Here is a 15,348-nt window from a genome sequence, read left to right on the forward strand (position 1 = left end):
TTTTGGAGCCGAGACATCGCTCTCCTCCGAGCTTCTCTGTGACTATCTCCCGAAGTTCCTGAAAGGCGACTTAACTCTGCTTGGCGTCTGCTTGATGCAGAAGCTGCTTCTTTCCTCCTATTCAGGGATGCTGTCTGTTTTTCCAACTCTCGCTTACCCGAGCAAGTCTATATTGATATGCTTGTAACTCTTGTACGGTAGCAGTAGTATTCATTGGTTCTGATCCATCCATGGCTCTCGCAGCCCTATCCCACGCAGCTTGCGGGAGTTGGACTTTTGCGCGAGTTGAAGATCCCGGCATATTTAGTGCCTAGGCCTGTTCTGAGATCAGCGGGATCGACGTATGGATTTCCCAAATCGTCGAAAGCCTCTGACGTTTGTGGTTCTGATGTACCTGCTTCTTCTATTGCACAGATCTGGTGGTATTTTGTGTATTGATTCTTGTCAATGTTGGTGACACCATCATACAGAGTGGTGAAGACCTTTCCGATGGCGACAGATTTGTCGATGAAGTTGAAGCTGTCGACGCTTTCGGAGTCGCTGCTTATAAAGGAGTCCGCAGACGACTCAAAGGATGTATTGCTGAAGATCTTGGCGAGCTTTCCGCTTGCCTTGCTGTCGACGAAGCGTGGCGACGAAAACTCCTCGTCACTCGACGAAAAGTTAGAATCGACCGCTGAAAATTCCGACGAGATCGAAACTTCGAGACGGTAAGATCCTTCCTTGTTGACGCCAAATCGGAATTCTCCGAACGTCATGATGATGGGCTCCTCCAGATAGGCACATGCATCCATACGGGAGGGCGGGTGAGGAATAAAATTGAATAGATCAGTTTTTTCCTTGTTACCTCGATCCATCGCGTTACTTGCTGTCGACGAAGTCGAAGATCTTGAACGTGCCATCGAGATCAGCTCCTTGCAACCTCTAATTCCCACAGACGGCGCCAATTGACAAAGGATTAACTTGTCAATGCCTACAGATTGTAGACTAGGGTTTTGCTAGAAGTAGAGGGCAAGTAGATCTCGAAGGTTCGGGCGAAAAGTACTCGACGATTATGAAAACTAGGGTTATGTTGACGGTAGATTCGATCCTTTCTTTGTCCCTCGACTCCCCCTTATATAGGAGGTGGAGCCGAGGGTTTCGTTTTGTACAAGTTACCGAGTCCGGTACGGTTTCTAACTCATCCCGCCGGATTACAAATAACACTTCCTATTACAACTCTAACTTTCCTTAATATATCTTGGGCTCCCGAATCTTCTTATTCTTCGGGTAGTGGGCCTTCAGTAAACCCCGGGTGCTATCTTCGGCAGGCCCATTTGGGATGCCTATGTCAGGTGGGCTCTGGACATAATTGGTTGGATACGGCGTTTCAGGAAAACAGCCGCAATTTCAGTACCCATCATAGTCTGGCCATCAGATTCCTTAATCCGAAGAATTATGTCAAACAATCTATCGACTGCAGGTTTTTCTTCGGGTGTTAGTGTATTCTTCCAAGATTTCTTCGGCACGGCTTCAAGAACATCAACAAACTTCCGCAGACGCATTTTGGCCGCCGATGAGTCTTTGAGGTAGATCCACTTCAGCCTCCACCCCTGAACTGACTCTTTCATTGGGAAATTGAGGTAATTCGCCTCCTTGCGGACAACGAATCCAACTCCACCAGTGACAAAGGAACTGCCACTGCTGTTGTACGTTTGACAAAGAAGATCTTTCTCCACAAGCCCCAGTGAGGATCAATGCCCATAAAGGCCTCACAGCTGGGTGATGAAAATAACAAGATGTAGGATGGAATTGGGAATCAATTGCCATAATTGGATCCCGTACACGTGAAGAAGACGCCGGGGGAACTTGTGGGCAGGCAGAGATAATCCACGGTACGGGAACGATATGAACATCATAGTAAAACCGGCAGGAGGATTGGGGCACGAGGCCAAACCTGGAAGTATGATGTTCCCCTCGTCAGCGGAAATCAAACCAAGGCTACGAGCCTTCTTCTCGTCGTGCTTCATCATCGTTGAGGCAGGCTAATCGTCGGGCACAGGCGCTGCGACGGAAACTTCCGGCGCACCCCTCTTTGATGCATCAGATGTAACTTTGGCAGCAACGCTGCTCGAAGTAGCACCGGCGGTGACAGTGGATCTCTTCTTCTTCACAATCTCCGGATGAGTTTGGGAATATGAAAGTAGATTGAAGAATGGCGGCGGCGGCGCGGTAGCTATGAGGAAGAAGAACAAAGAAGGAAGAGAAGTGGTGAAAGAGAAGAATGGGGGGAGCAAATTTTTTTCCTTCTCCTTTATAAAAGGGGAGTTACCAAGAGATCTATGATTAGGTCACCACGTGTCATTGCATACATGATAACAAAGGACATTTTCTCCACCACGCACGGAAATCGAGGAGGTGTCTCGGTCAATGCGCAAGGACAAGTCATTTCCTAACTGACCATACAGAAGTAGGGTGGGCCTGTCAGGTCACATCCTGTCAATCGAACCGCCGCAGAAGCCACATCACTGATGGTGTCACTAAAAGTATCGACACTTCATGAAGCATCCGAAGGAAATTATAACATCGGGTTGCTCGACTTGAGTCTACGCACGATTGCAGTCATCTGTCCCTAGACTCGGGGGCTACTCCCGTCGGAAGCGCTGGACGCGCACCCGATAAAAATTATGGATTCGAAGATCTCAGAAGATCCGGAATCATGCCCGGGGACTTGATTCTGAGTAGAGTAACGTTGTTTTTCCATCGGCAGTTAACCAGCATCGATCTATCGAGTAAAACTGGGCACGTTACTCAAATTCCTTACGTACTATCAATTGGCATGACTTTTACTCGAAGTTATGGAGGACCCGATATAAAAGATATCGGATGATTGCGACAGCTTGCAAAAAAACATCGTCGAGTAGTACAACTTGAGTCTACACACGGTTGCAAGCATCCGTGCCTAGACTCGGGGACTACTCCCATCGGGAGCGCTGGACGCGCACCCGAAAAAAATGAGCTTTCTGTTTCAAGAGATCAAGATCTTCAATTATGGATGTTCGACAGAAGACAATTGTAGTCCCTGCTCGAAGCTTTGCTTCGGCCAATCACTCGTGGGATACTGATGTGGGCATTACCCTTCGGGTAACCAATATTATGCTACCTCCTACGGCCCAATCAGGGGCCCATGAAGATAATCCACCGACCAAGGTGGGCCGATACGTCGGTTCCAAGAAAAGATATGCGATGAACAAGGCAAGAAGACAGAGAAAAAGGAAAGTTAGGATGTAGAACTCTTTGTAACATAGTCGAACCCGGACAGAACTCTCGGCACCTGGCCTGCAATATAAGGGTCAGGAGAGGGTCTGCCGAGGGACACACAATCACCACAGCCATATTCACCGCAAGTCTAGAGCTAGGTCATTAGAAATCTTAGCCTCTCGACGATATCTTAGTCTTAGCCTTCGGCTACCCCATTGTAACCCGACAATTTCGATAATCAAGATCAAACAAGCAGGAAGTAAGGGTTTTACCTTATCGAGGGCCTCGAACCTGGGTAAATCTCTCTCACCGTTTGTTTGGTATTCGATGTCTTGTGTCAGCCTGCAGGATTCCATCAACCCTAAGCCCCAAATTGTGGATATTACCGAGGAGCACCCTGATTTAAAGTAAAAGAATCAACTCAGATTCCTCAAGCGATCAATTAGAAGAGAAGAACTCTTACTTAGAATAGTAATGGACGAGAAGATTCTACAGGTCATAAATATTGTCCAAGAATAACAAGAGAAGCCGGTGCATGAGAGGGTAGCAACAAATTGTGAAGTCTCGTGTGATATTGACGCAGTCTAAACATAGGACATATCGTTGGAATGGATTATGTCGTTCTCTATCTCTTACTGCATAATTCAGTGGAAGACCCAAGCTGGTTTGTGTAACCTCTCTGAACATGGAGCAATAGGCAAAGTCAGTCTAATATTACATCACTGCAAGAGTAGTCATTCAAATAAGAAGCGAGAAAGTAACACTCCCAAATGCAGAAAAATAGAGAAAAATGGAGCTATTTAAGATGAATGCATAACAAGTTGCATACGAAGCACTTGCTTAAAATAACTGGGAATAGAAACAGTTCCAATTGTTGATAACATCTTATCTCAAATTTTGTATCAAGTTCCCTGTATGCAAATTCAGTCCTTTTAAGAATTTTAAGTGATGGTTTGACGGATGTTTGATGATTCTGCAATTTCAGAATTACATCAAGTACCTGTCCTTGAATATGGAGCATATAAGAGCATCTCCAGTCGCTTCCCCCAAACGATGTCCGGACAAAGCGCCGGATTAGTCGTTTGGGGGACGTCCGGACAAAATTTTTGTTTGGAAAATGTCCCTTTTCTAGCCACGTCCCCCAAACGCGACCTCCAAACAAAAAGTAAGTGTAAAAGTTGTGTCCGGCGTCCCCGGTAGAGACTCTATACACAGGGGATGGGCTAGGGACGCCGGACAACATTTGGAGCACGTCTGGACCGAAGCGGCCTTTGGAGCACGCGACTGGGTCGTTTTTTCGGCCGGCGTCCCTCAAATCCCTTTGGGGGACGCGACTGGAGATGCTCTAAGAAGACTCCATATGTAGCCCCAGTACTACTGGCAGAGCCCTGGCTGCTGGCTGCATTGCAAAACTCAAATAGGATTTTAGCGTAAGTTGTAACCTTATGTTCATTGTCATGCAAGTCTGGAAGGACAAGAAAAACTCCTGAAAGTTCCTCTTCAGTCAATCATTTGAATCAAACAACCAGGGAAGCAAGAACGGTTCAATTGTATCGAGTATCACTCAACCTTGTCTGCTAGGTGCGTGAGCATGACAGTACTGTGAAACTGATGGAGTAATTAAATAGCAAGCCTAATCATTAACAGAAATATCACAACGCCGGCTGACAAAAATATAGAAACTCGGTACGAGCCACTTTGGAGTCACATGACCACTTGGTCAATTCACTAACTTGCTTCTAGGAACAACTGTTGGTGCGAGTCACATAAATTAAGACGTTTTATCGAACACTAATCATATATTCCCCAAAAAAGGGGCCGGCTGCCAAACACCCAAAAAGGGGACGTCTTAACTCTTAAACAAAACCATCATCAGAGCCCAAGTTGAGCAAGTTGCACTTCACAAACAAACAGCAATAATGCATACCTTAACGTTCAGACATCACCATCTCGAAACCATCAGCCGCACAAGTCACTCTCTCATCTCCACCATGCCAGAACCAGATAGATATCCACCAGTGAGTTCTTATCTAATCTGCCATACATTTTTTCTGCCATCTTGATCATTCCTGATAGGAAATGTCAGTGGCTGATCACTGTTTTGAACTAAACGATATCAAGCCAGTTAATTACACAATAGAAATATAATGCATGGCGCCAACAAACTACTAAACCTTACATTAGGAGACAGGGCTAGTCTATTGGCAAAGCAGCAATCATACAAAGTAGCAATAAGTACAACAACATTCCTTCGATAATTCCCAGCTTTGTACATATAATTTCCATAAATGAAGTGCAACTTCCAAACCCTGAATCAGGGACACGCCTATTCTATTGACAAAAGCGGCAATCATACAAGAAGGCAGGAAGGGGGCAGGCAGGTGAGGCAGATAGCACAACATTCTGCATTAATCTACAACCAACTGAAGCAGTATCTGTGTCAGCATCCAGTAATCCCTTGACCGGAACAAAGCATAATGATTGCACCTCCCACCAAACATGTTCCTTCTGTCTTGCTTTCCTTCCTGGCAATAGGATAATGCAGGAGGCTGCCATTCATTTCATGTTTCCCACTGATTATGAACTACACTTCACAGTGGATGCAGCTCCAAGGAGCATCATTGTTTTGGGGAGCATCAAACTGAAGGCTTCTGTCAATTGTCCGGTGTTCATCTGTTGACCATAGATTGCCATCTTCGAAATAATGCAAGGCTGCAACATCACAAAGCCTTGTGCAGTTTTCCGTCACCACTGATCTTGAAAAATTGGTCATACACCCTGATCATTGCACACAGTATGACACGAAGCAAAAGCTGGTAATTGCAAGATACTGGGCACCATGAAGACCACTTTGGCCAGGACAGTTAAGCAATGAGACTGGGACACCCTGGAGTAGCCGTAATTTGGGCTTTCGGTAGGTAATTAACTGGACACATTGACCTACTGCAGCAATCACTTTCAAGCTTTAGCTTTCAGTAGGTGATTAACCGGGTACATTGGATGCTTTCTTAAGCTTTTGATTCATGGAGATAGAAATCGAGTCATCAGTTGAAGCAGCCCATCAGTGTTTTCCTTACCCTATCGACAACACGGTTCCTATTAGTTAGGCTGTTTGATAAGGGAAATTCTTTGCTGTCCTCCAGCAGGAACCGGTAGACCTCCCATTGGCGCTCCGATGCTGTCTGTCTTCCGATTTCAGCCTAAAATCAGGAAGGTAAAGAGTAAACACTAGCACTATTGCGAAGTTATTTTTACACCTTAATTAAGTTGTAACACTTACGGAGAAAATACAGATTCCAAGCGCTTTCAGAGCCAAAGTAGCATCATAGAATACACGTGGCCGCCCCTTCCCAGATAGTTCAACAGGGTTGGCCACAAGGAGTTCTGTGTCAGGTCCACGATTGACGATCATCACCCTGAGAGGATGGAGCATCTCGGACCTCATGCGTGATTGCAGAGCATCCTGTTTCTCAGAATCAATAACCTTCTTGCCATCTGCTTGCTTGATAAAAAGATCTACCTCTCGAAAACCTTTCTTGTCCGACCAGAATCGCCCATAAGTTACCTAAAATAGAGTACAAAATCACGATAACAAGACACACAATAATTAGAACTATATAGAGGAAAAATAAGCACAGTGATGCAAATCTACAACTACTTTTCTTGTAAACTATCGATGTTGCAGTCTTTGAGGACTATGCAACAGCTAGCCACACATTAGGAGTAAAAGAGATGACAAAAAAAATTATGGTTGTCAAAGCAAACAAGGATAAGGTAATAGATTTCTTCTGAAAGGCCTTGCTCCTAAACATTGAACCTATTTAGCTATATATGAATTTTCAGTTATTCAGAATGTCTACAGTCCTCCCGTTACTTATTCTTTACAGAGCCTGAATTTTGCATGGGTGCATTATAGAGAATTAATAAGTCGAAGTAAATCATTAGCTATGGAGAAACATTGCATATATCTATATCTTCAAGTACCTTAATGTTGCAGTCCTTGAGTGTTCTCAGCATGTCATAAATGAGCCCCTTCTGATCTACACAAATAATCTGGAGCAGCGTGTGCGCAGGACTGAGGGAATTGTCAAATTTGATGCTGGCCTTCTGCACCTTTTTCATCTCGGCCGAAAGAGATCCTGAACTGCTCTCGCAGTCATCTAGTTGCAGCCTGAACAGTTCTTCGGAGATTGTCGGTGGAAGAGAGGAAAATCCTTGCTGGAACCCTTCTGCTGATAGGATTTCACAGCTTACGGAAGGACCTAAGGTATCGATCAGCATCGAGCAGGTCTCTTCTTGCCGTTCCTTCGTATGCAACAGCTCCCTTCAGATAGAAACATTAACTGTTAAATATTAAGCAGCACCAGCAGCAAGAAAATGTCAAAGGTGAAGTTAATGCTTCATCAAAAGAGCTGAACTTGAAGACAGCGACTTACATGCCGTCAGTGATAAAGAAGAGGTTCACAACCCTCCCGTCAGGCGTCGTCGACACTTTGACTCTCTGGATTAGAAGCTCTAGGTCCGACAGGATATGCGTCACGTCTGAAACCAGCACGGTGTAAAAATCAGGATGCACAGACAATTAGAACGAACACGAAGGCAGGTCAACGATGTTCCTCACCGTGCAACAGCCCCTTCCGGTCATCGGAGAAGAGCTTGAGGAGGTAGAACTGCGGAGGCCCTGGTGGGTTGATGTCATGGTAGAACGGGATGTTGTAGGACGAAGGGCACATGGACATTAGCCTGTTCTTGAGGCTCGACCACCGGATGTTGATCGACTGCGAGCGCGGCACCACCCAGAAGATCACATAGCACCATTGCCCGTCCGTCGACACGTCTGCTAAATCCAACAAAGAATAGATGTTTAGACGACAAGGGTGATGAAGACTAAGAGACATGTGTTACAGAATTATGAAGCTATGGTCACACATAGTGGAAGACGGGATGCTGTAGAGCTGAACAGGTTGCCACGTTTTTGTTTTGTCGGTTTTATGGTTATGATTGAGGCGCCGATGGTTAACTGTGCGGGCACAGTGTCATGAACATGAAAATTCAGGTGCCATCGCCTATGATTAACATCGAGCACAGTAACATGAAAATTATTTTGCCAACGATTGACAGTGAGCACTGAGCAGACAGTAACACCGACAGTAAAGTCAGACGAGTTGGCAACTTGGCCCGAGAAAAGAAAGCCTAGCTTTTCCATAGACCACAAACAAGTGATAATGATGAAATCGGAACAAACCACACGTGAGTGCGAGCTGTACGAACAATTCCGGGAAATCGACGAACACGAAACGGCCAAAATTTCCAAACCTTTTTTCCAGCAGAAACACGTCGAAAGGGGGTGCAAAGCCATCCAGCCTCACCAACCACGCAGAACACAGAGTAGGAAAGTGGGCGAACGAATGACATAAATGATGAAGCAGCTGACAACACCACTTCAATCGCGAAAACAAAAATACAGAAATCCAAGCATAAGCATGAACTAATTCTGTCTCGGAATTCAGCCAAGCAATCCGATTCTGACGAGAACATAGTATAGGGAGCATCGGGTGGAATCGAAACGCCGAATTTGGGAAGGGAGGCAAGTAAATTTGGGGCGAGGACGGGGGGAGAGGGAGAGGGGCTTACCGCCGCGGGTGATGCGGAGGCCGAACTCGAGGATGGTGCGGCAGAGGTCGCAGCCGAGGCCGGCCTGGTCGGGGCAGTTGACGGTGACGACGCTGTCCTCGCCGTCCCCCGCCGCCAGCTCCATCACCACCGCGTCCTCCGCCCCCGGTCCAGCGCCGCCGCCCCCCAGCACCATCCTCCCTCCTCCTCCCGCCGCCGCCGCGGAGGATCTCCCTGCCATCGGCATCGGCCCCGGCCGCCGAGATCCCCTGATCCCTGGTGCGTGGCTGTGGGTTGGAGCTGTGGAGGAGTAGTGCCGTGTTTTTGTTTGTATGGGTGGTGCGAGGCGGCGGGGCGTCGCTTGCAGGCGGGCCCGCGGCTGAGTCAGCGCGCGTGCGGCGGGTGGTGGCTCCGGGCCCACCTGTCAGGGACCGGCTCGGCTGACACAACGGGAACGGGAACCAAGTTCGTTTCTGGTATTCGGGTACGAGTCACTGTGGTCAAACCTAAGACGAGTAGTCGGGGTACCCAAATGCAGCACGGTATGCTAACCAACTTTTTCTGTATTTGGTATAGCTAAAGTTCGGCTCATTGAAATCCTATTTCGAAGGGGGTTTTTCACCCCCTCTACCAACCACCTCCGACGCTCGCGCCTCTTCTTCTCGGACTCCGGCGGCTCGGTCTAGCTCTCGGAGTGTCCTTTGCTACCAGGAGCGTCCGATTTCTCCACGGTAAGTCCCCAATCTCCTAGATTTCGGTAGCGGTTAGGGTTTGGTACCGGCGTCAACCGCCATTGATTTAGCTTTCTCCGGCAAACGGCGGATGGAATGCATGCACTTGTAGGTTAGGTTCTCGAACTGGTACATATGGATTGTAGATTTCCCAATTTAGTAAGTGCAAATGTCAGTCCGCCAAATGATTGCACTCCCCACATTGGAAAATTATTGTAGTACCATGAATTAGCAAGACTGTGTATATGCTTTTGATCATGCTAGTGTCTTGCCAATGGCAATGGCATGATCATACCACTATCTTGCAGATGACAACAGCTTGATCATGCCCGTGTGTTGCCAATGGCAATGCATCATCATGACAGTGTGTTGGCAATTACAATGCCATCATCATCACTATAACACCCATTTGCTTTTTCCGATTAGGTGGTAAAGCTGGAGAGCGACACAGTGGGCAAGGGGTTCTTCCCTCCACCCGGCTACTAGGAGCACATCGTTCAGAACTGCTGGACGAGAGCGCTGAAGCGGGAGGTGCCTGGCAGGGTGGAGGCCGTGATGATGCCACCTCCCACAGTCGGCTGCTAGTCTAAGCTGGAGCACCTGATGTCTTCCAAGTGCAGTAAATCAATTGTAATTGTAGTACCTTTCAATATGAAATGGTTGTCGAACCCATGAGGAGCTGAAGGTATTGGTTAGTAAATCTGACAAGTAAAATAATAAGAGTTGCAAAGGTTTTATATTTTGGGTGTATAATTTGCAGGAAAAGTAAATTGCAATAAATTAAATGCTCTTTTCAAAGAAAGCACAATCCTCTTCTAACTGAGAGGACAAGCTCAAGTATGTGTAATGATATAAAAGAAGCGTTCCCGAGTGCGGCATGGATTTACTTAGCATTTAGATTTCTTAATAACATGGTAAATATTTTGTCAAGCTTAAATCTAATTGGATGGACCCTAAATTAGGTACAGCCATATGTATGAGCGAATACACAACTTGCGATTGGTCTCAAGGCCAAATTAATGAGAACTCAGGAATCATTGAGACATAAATGTCCAACCACAGCAGTAAGTTCTAAGGTCCCCGATATAAATCCCCCTATTGCAACTCAAAGAATTGGAAAACAGTTTAGGTCAATCCGTCACTTCCTACCCCTCTCATCACTCTAAGGTGCAACTCTATGAGCCCATAAAGGTGAAGTAACATCCAGTCGACATTCACACATTACCATCATAGAACCACATAAAAAGATACAAACTTGACCAAATAATTATTGCATATTATATAGAAGTCATAGCCAATTCATCATATGCCCTCAAGAACATGGGATGTACTCACAACCGTGAAACATGATATAGATATGTGGCATATGGTTTACAACACAATATGAGTATATGACTTCACCACCAAATAGAGACAAGTTGCCAATCACAAACATGTGAATAACACTTAAACAATATCCAAGGGTCAATCTACCGCAAACTATTAGGGGGATGATGTGGATCTCGGAGATAGAGATGGTGATGATGATGGTGTTGATGTAGATGTTGATGGAGATGCCTCCACCTATGCCAATGAGGAGTGGTTATGACGATGGCTTCGATTCCCCTTCTCCAGCGGCGTCGGAGCAACATGATCTGCCCTCTGGTGGCACGGCCTACAGGTGACACGGCCTACAGGTGACACGGCCTACAGGTGTCGGAATCACCTGGTGGCACGGCCTACAGGTGACAGACGCAAAATACCTGAGGTGTCGGAATCACCTGGTGGCACGGCCTACAGGTGACACGGCCTACAGGTGACACGGCCTACAGGTGTCGGAATCACCTGGTGGCACGGCCTACAGGTGACAGACGCAAAACATTCGTTTGCGTCCGTGCGTCTAAAAAATGGGTATGCATCATATTCCAGCGGCCTGACACAAACTGACTGACCTATCCACAGGGAGGCAAACCCAACCAAATTTAAGATGCGAATGCGTCTGCGTCTGCGTGGTCACGGCGTGAAACTCGCCTTGTTGTCACGGGCATGCCTGGCAGCGGGCGCAAGGCCGCATCGCTGCCTATTCGCTTAGAGAAAATTCCTTATATGACACTCCCTTAAACTGAGATTCCTTATTTGACACTAGATAAAAAAAATTCCCTATATGACACTATGTGTAAATTTTGTTCCCAATATGACACTCCAGTGCATTTTGTTGACCAACGGTGTTAAGGAGGGACATGAAAAGACCATTTTACCCCTAGTGATAATTTGGTCACTGACGACACACTTCAGTTCCCCAGAATTAATTCTAGAAAATTGAAATATTGGGCAAAACCTTTCCTGTTTTTTTGATGCCACGTCTCATACAATGCGTATATATCTCACACAATTCATATATCCATGTGAAACACACCAGTAGTAGTTCACATACGGGTTCACAAATGAGATCAAATCAACATGAACCGAACAACACAAAATTCCTCTGAAAGTAACAATTACATAAAAAGAAACCATACGACAATCACAACCTGACCCATATTTTGCTTCATGTGCTCATTGCATGGCTCCTACATCTATTTTTCAGCAAACATCTGTGAAATCAGAGAGAAATTCGTGGAAGACACTCACCCTTTTTGCCATGCTGAACCTGCAATCCTGCATCCATGCCCAACATTGCAGTCCTGACTTGGCCGCTCTCTGCAGTGCCGTGCCTTGGCCTCCCTCCGCCGACCTGCCTTGGCCGTCCTCCGCCCTTCCCTGGCCGCCCTCCACTGCCCTTCCTTCGACGCCCTCCGCCCTGCCTAGGTCACCGACTCACCGTCCAGAAGGCCGCCTCACTCGCAGTCCGCTGCCGAAATTGGTGCGCCCGCCGCAGCCGCGCCATGGCTGTCCTCCGCTGCGGGGCCTGGTCTGCGACCCGCTGCCGCGCCATGGCCCATGGCCCCCGAGCTCACGCCTCCGTGGCCACTACGAGCCGGGCCACGGCCGCCGCGCCGGTAAGGGTTCCAAACTTCCAATCGGGGTACGGGAGCCGGGCGAGGAAAAGGGGAGTACTAGGCGAGTCAGACTGATAAATTTTCCCGTCAATACACATGCAGAGTCGGAGAGGGTACCTTGGTCCATCCGCAAAAAATATGACGGGAAAACTTGATGGAACCAACGGCAGTGTCATATAAGGCAAAATAATTACACAAAGTGTCATATAGGGAAGCAAATTTTGAGCAGTGTCAAATAAGGAACCTCTTTTTAAGGAAGTGTCATAGAAGGAATTTTCTCATTCGCTTATGCGCCTGCGCGTGCCACAGCCTTCTACGGTCGTACCCGTGGGCAGCCCCGGCCGCTACACTTCAACCACTGGCCGCACCGGCATTTGCTCCGCCGGTTCCCAACTGGCCATGGGGGACTCGGGTGCTCGTCGACCTAACCCAAGTGCCGAACGACGACGAGGCATAGGCTATGGTTAGGGTTTTAGCAGGCCGCCATGTTCTTATCTTATTTTTCATGTTTTTTTGCTCTATGTAACTTGTTTTATCAATGCAAAAAAATTGGTAAAACAAAATTTGTCGGGCTCCTGGAGGCACCCCCGAACGCAAACGGACAACAGTCGATTTCGCGTCCGCGGCCCGATGCAAACAGACGCGCAGTGTCATTTTTGGTGTTTGAAATGCGTCGGGCCGCTGGACCACTGGAGCGAGTAATATCAAAATATGTTCTATCATCTGACGATCTCCATTTTCATTGATTCTTGTTTTCTAGAGTGGCGGGAGAGAGAAAATCCAGATTGTTGCAGGTGCGGGATTCCTGAGAATGATGATCATCTTTTTTGTTCAAATTTCCTTTCGCTAGAGGTGCTTGGTTTATTCGAGCTGATACTTTCACTCAAAATCAAAACAATGTTGCTCAAATTACTATAAACTTGTTAGCCCTTAAACACCATTGTATTGGTTTGCTTAATATCCCCACTTTCCTCCGGTGCTTATGGAAATCCAGGACTGAGTTGTAGAAAACGTAGTCGACCTCATGGAGGAGGCGCTTGCGCCAGCTCCGGCGCCAAATGTCGAGCCGGAGGACGAGAACACCAGCTTCAACAAGGCGTGGGGTGACAACGGGGTGACAACGACGACGGTGATAATGGCGTGGGCAGCCTCGACCTAAACGCCTTCTACCAGTAGTTTGGTTTTTATGTTTGAAGTTCAAATTCCACGAGCTGCGTGTAAATTTGAATAAACATTGGCATCTTATCAAGTTGTTAAAGTTTCCTATGAAAGAGAGCCCTCCAATTACATTACTGCCGGCAGCTATTAGAACGTGGCGGTGGAAATGCTCCCATAGATGCATGCCGGCCTACAGAAAGCTGCCAAAACTACGGAAAACGACGACCGGGCCCGATCGTGGGAGGAAAATGATGTGGCTAGCGGCCTGCATTGCTCTGCTCGTTGTTTTCCCTCGTGCATGTGGGTGTGGTGTTGCCGTGCGAGGAGCACGAATGGACGGCGCCATTTGAGTCCCATGAAAAGCTTAATCACACCAGGAGGCAAGTCCAATCACCTGCTCGAGAAGGAGCCGTGAATCGACCTGCCTCTTGCCTGCATCGTAGAGTCAGGAGATTCTTATTCATAGCCGCACCTTAACTTAAAGTCGTGTGGTTCATTTCAGTTCAGGCAGTACAGTTTCTCGAATCACAGCGCGACAATATAGATATCCACATCAAAGATGTTTTCCAAGATTTGCGATGAGGCTATTAACTGAAGCTGGGGCATAGCCTCTATTTCAGAAAAAAATGGTTTTTAGCAAAAACCTGTATATGTTGGTATAAATTATGCAATAATATATGGCTTGTGCTTCCATAGACCGATACGACTGAAATATTTTCCTGAGTGAAACACAAGGATGGCTAAGATTAAACGATGCCTGTTCGGGATTAGAGGTATACATGTTCGAGATTAGAGGTAGGATGGCTGAGATTAAACAATACCACGATACCCCTTCAGAGGTTTACACTATTGTAAGATTTGGGGGCTCTATGGAAGCACAAGCCATAATATATTTAAAATAAGACAACATATATTTGAAATGACAACACAGACTTCAAATTCTGGTTTCGCCGGTGTATAATTGTAACACCCCAAATTTCAAAATAAAGAGAAAATGAATTTCCTTTTTCCAAAAATGAGAACCAACAAAAACTTTTCTTACATAGAGTACTATGTCTAGTGCTCATACATAATAATTGTGTTTTGTCATGATGTGTGTTATTTTGCTATGTGATAAACCCTAAAACCCTAAAGTGATCAAGTGAAGATCACCAACCAAATAAAATAAAAGAGAAAGAAATCAAATAAGAAAAACCCTAAACCTTGATCTTCTCAAATACAAATGGATCTATTTTGAGAAACCAAAATAAAGAAAAGACATATATAGGCATATAGCCCTAATAGGTAAATATTGAACCCTACCTTTATTATTTTTGCTAAATGGTGGTGAACCATTGTGAACCCCACTAAACCCTAGACCTCATCTCTCTTGTCACAAATCTTTGAAAAACCAAAATAAGAAGAGGTGATCTTAAATAAGAGAAAGGGGCATATGCAAGCCCATGGCTACTTTGTGTAAAAACTAAAACTTGGTTTGCTTACCTTGTGTAGATGATTGGAAATACCTCAACACACTCAACCAGGTACTTACCAACCAATTTAAGTGAGAATCAAAATAAAATCCATCTTATGCATAGAGGCATATGTGGCACCTAGCCAAACTATCAAATCTTGACCTAGCCACCTCC

General features: G+C 46.3%; 1 protein-coding gene across 1 annotated transcript; it reads right to left on the minus strand.

The window, feature by feature from the left end:
* Positions 1 to 5,420: 5,420 nt before the first annotated feature.
* On the minus strand, positions 5,421 to 9,100 carry LOC124708189 (ACT domain-containing protein ACR9-like). Its single transcript, XM_047239876.1, has 6 exons — positions 8,875 to 9,100; positions 7,862 to 8,077; positions 7,677 to 7,782; positions 7,225 to 7,564; positions 6,521 to 6,805; positions 5,421 to 6,440 (listed from the first exon to the last, which is right to left on the minus strand). Exons 1-6 carry the CDS (start codon positions 9,098 to 9,100, stop codon positions 6,285 to 6,287), a joined length of 1,329 nt encoding a protein of 442 aa, XP_047095832.1. The 3' UTR covers positions 5,421 to 6,284.
* Between the last annotated feature and the right edge of the window lie 6,248 nt (positions 9,101 to 15,348).

Source organism: Lolium rigidum, chromosome 4 (genome assembly GCF_022539505.1).
Source record: "Lolium rigidum isolate FL_2022 chromosome 4, APGP_CSIRO_Lrig_0.1, whole genome shotgun sequence".
NCBI classification, from domain to species: Eukaryota; Viridiplantae; Streptophyta; class Magnoliopsida; order Poales; family Poaceae; genus Lolium; species Lolium rigidum.

Bases quoted from the DNA above. Each gene is read 5' to 3' on its own strand.
- LOC124708189 (XM_047239876.1), bottom strand. From the start codon at position 9,100: ATGCCGATGGCAGGGAGATCCTCCGCGGCGGCGGCGGGAGGAGGAGGG. The intron at 8,078-8,874 runs GTAAGCCCCTCT...TGGATTTAGCAG, and splicing joins CCTCCGCATCACCCGCGGCG to ACGTGTCGACGGACGGGCAA. The intron at 7,565-7,676 runs GTAAGTCGCTGT...TTCTATCTGAAG, and splicing joins TTCTTTATCACTGACGGCAT to GGAGCTGTTGCATACGAAGG.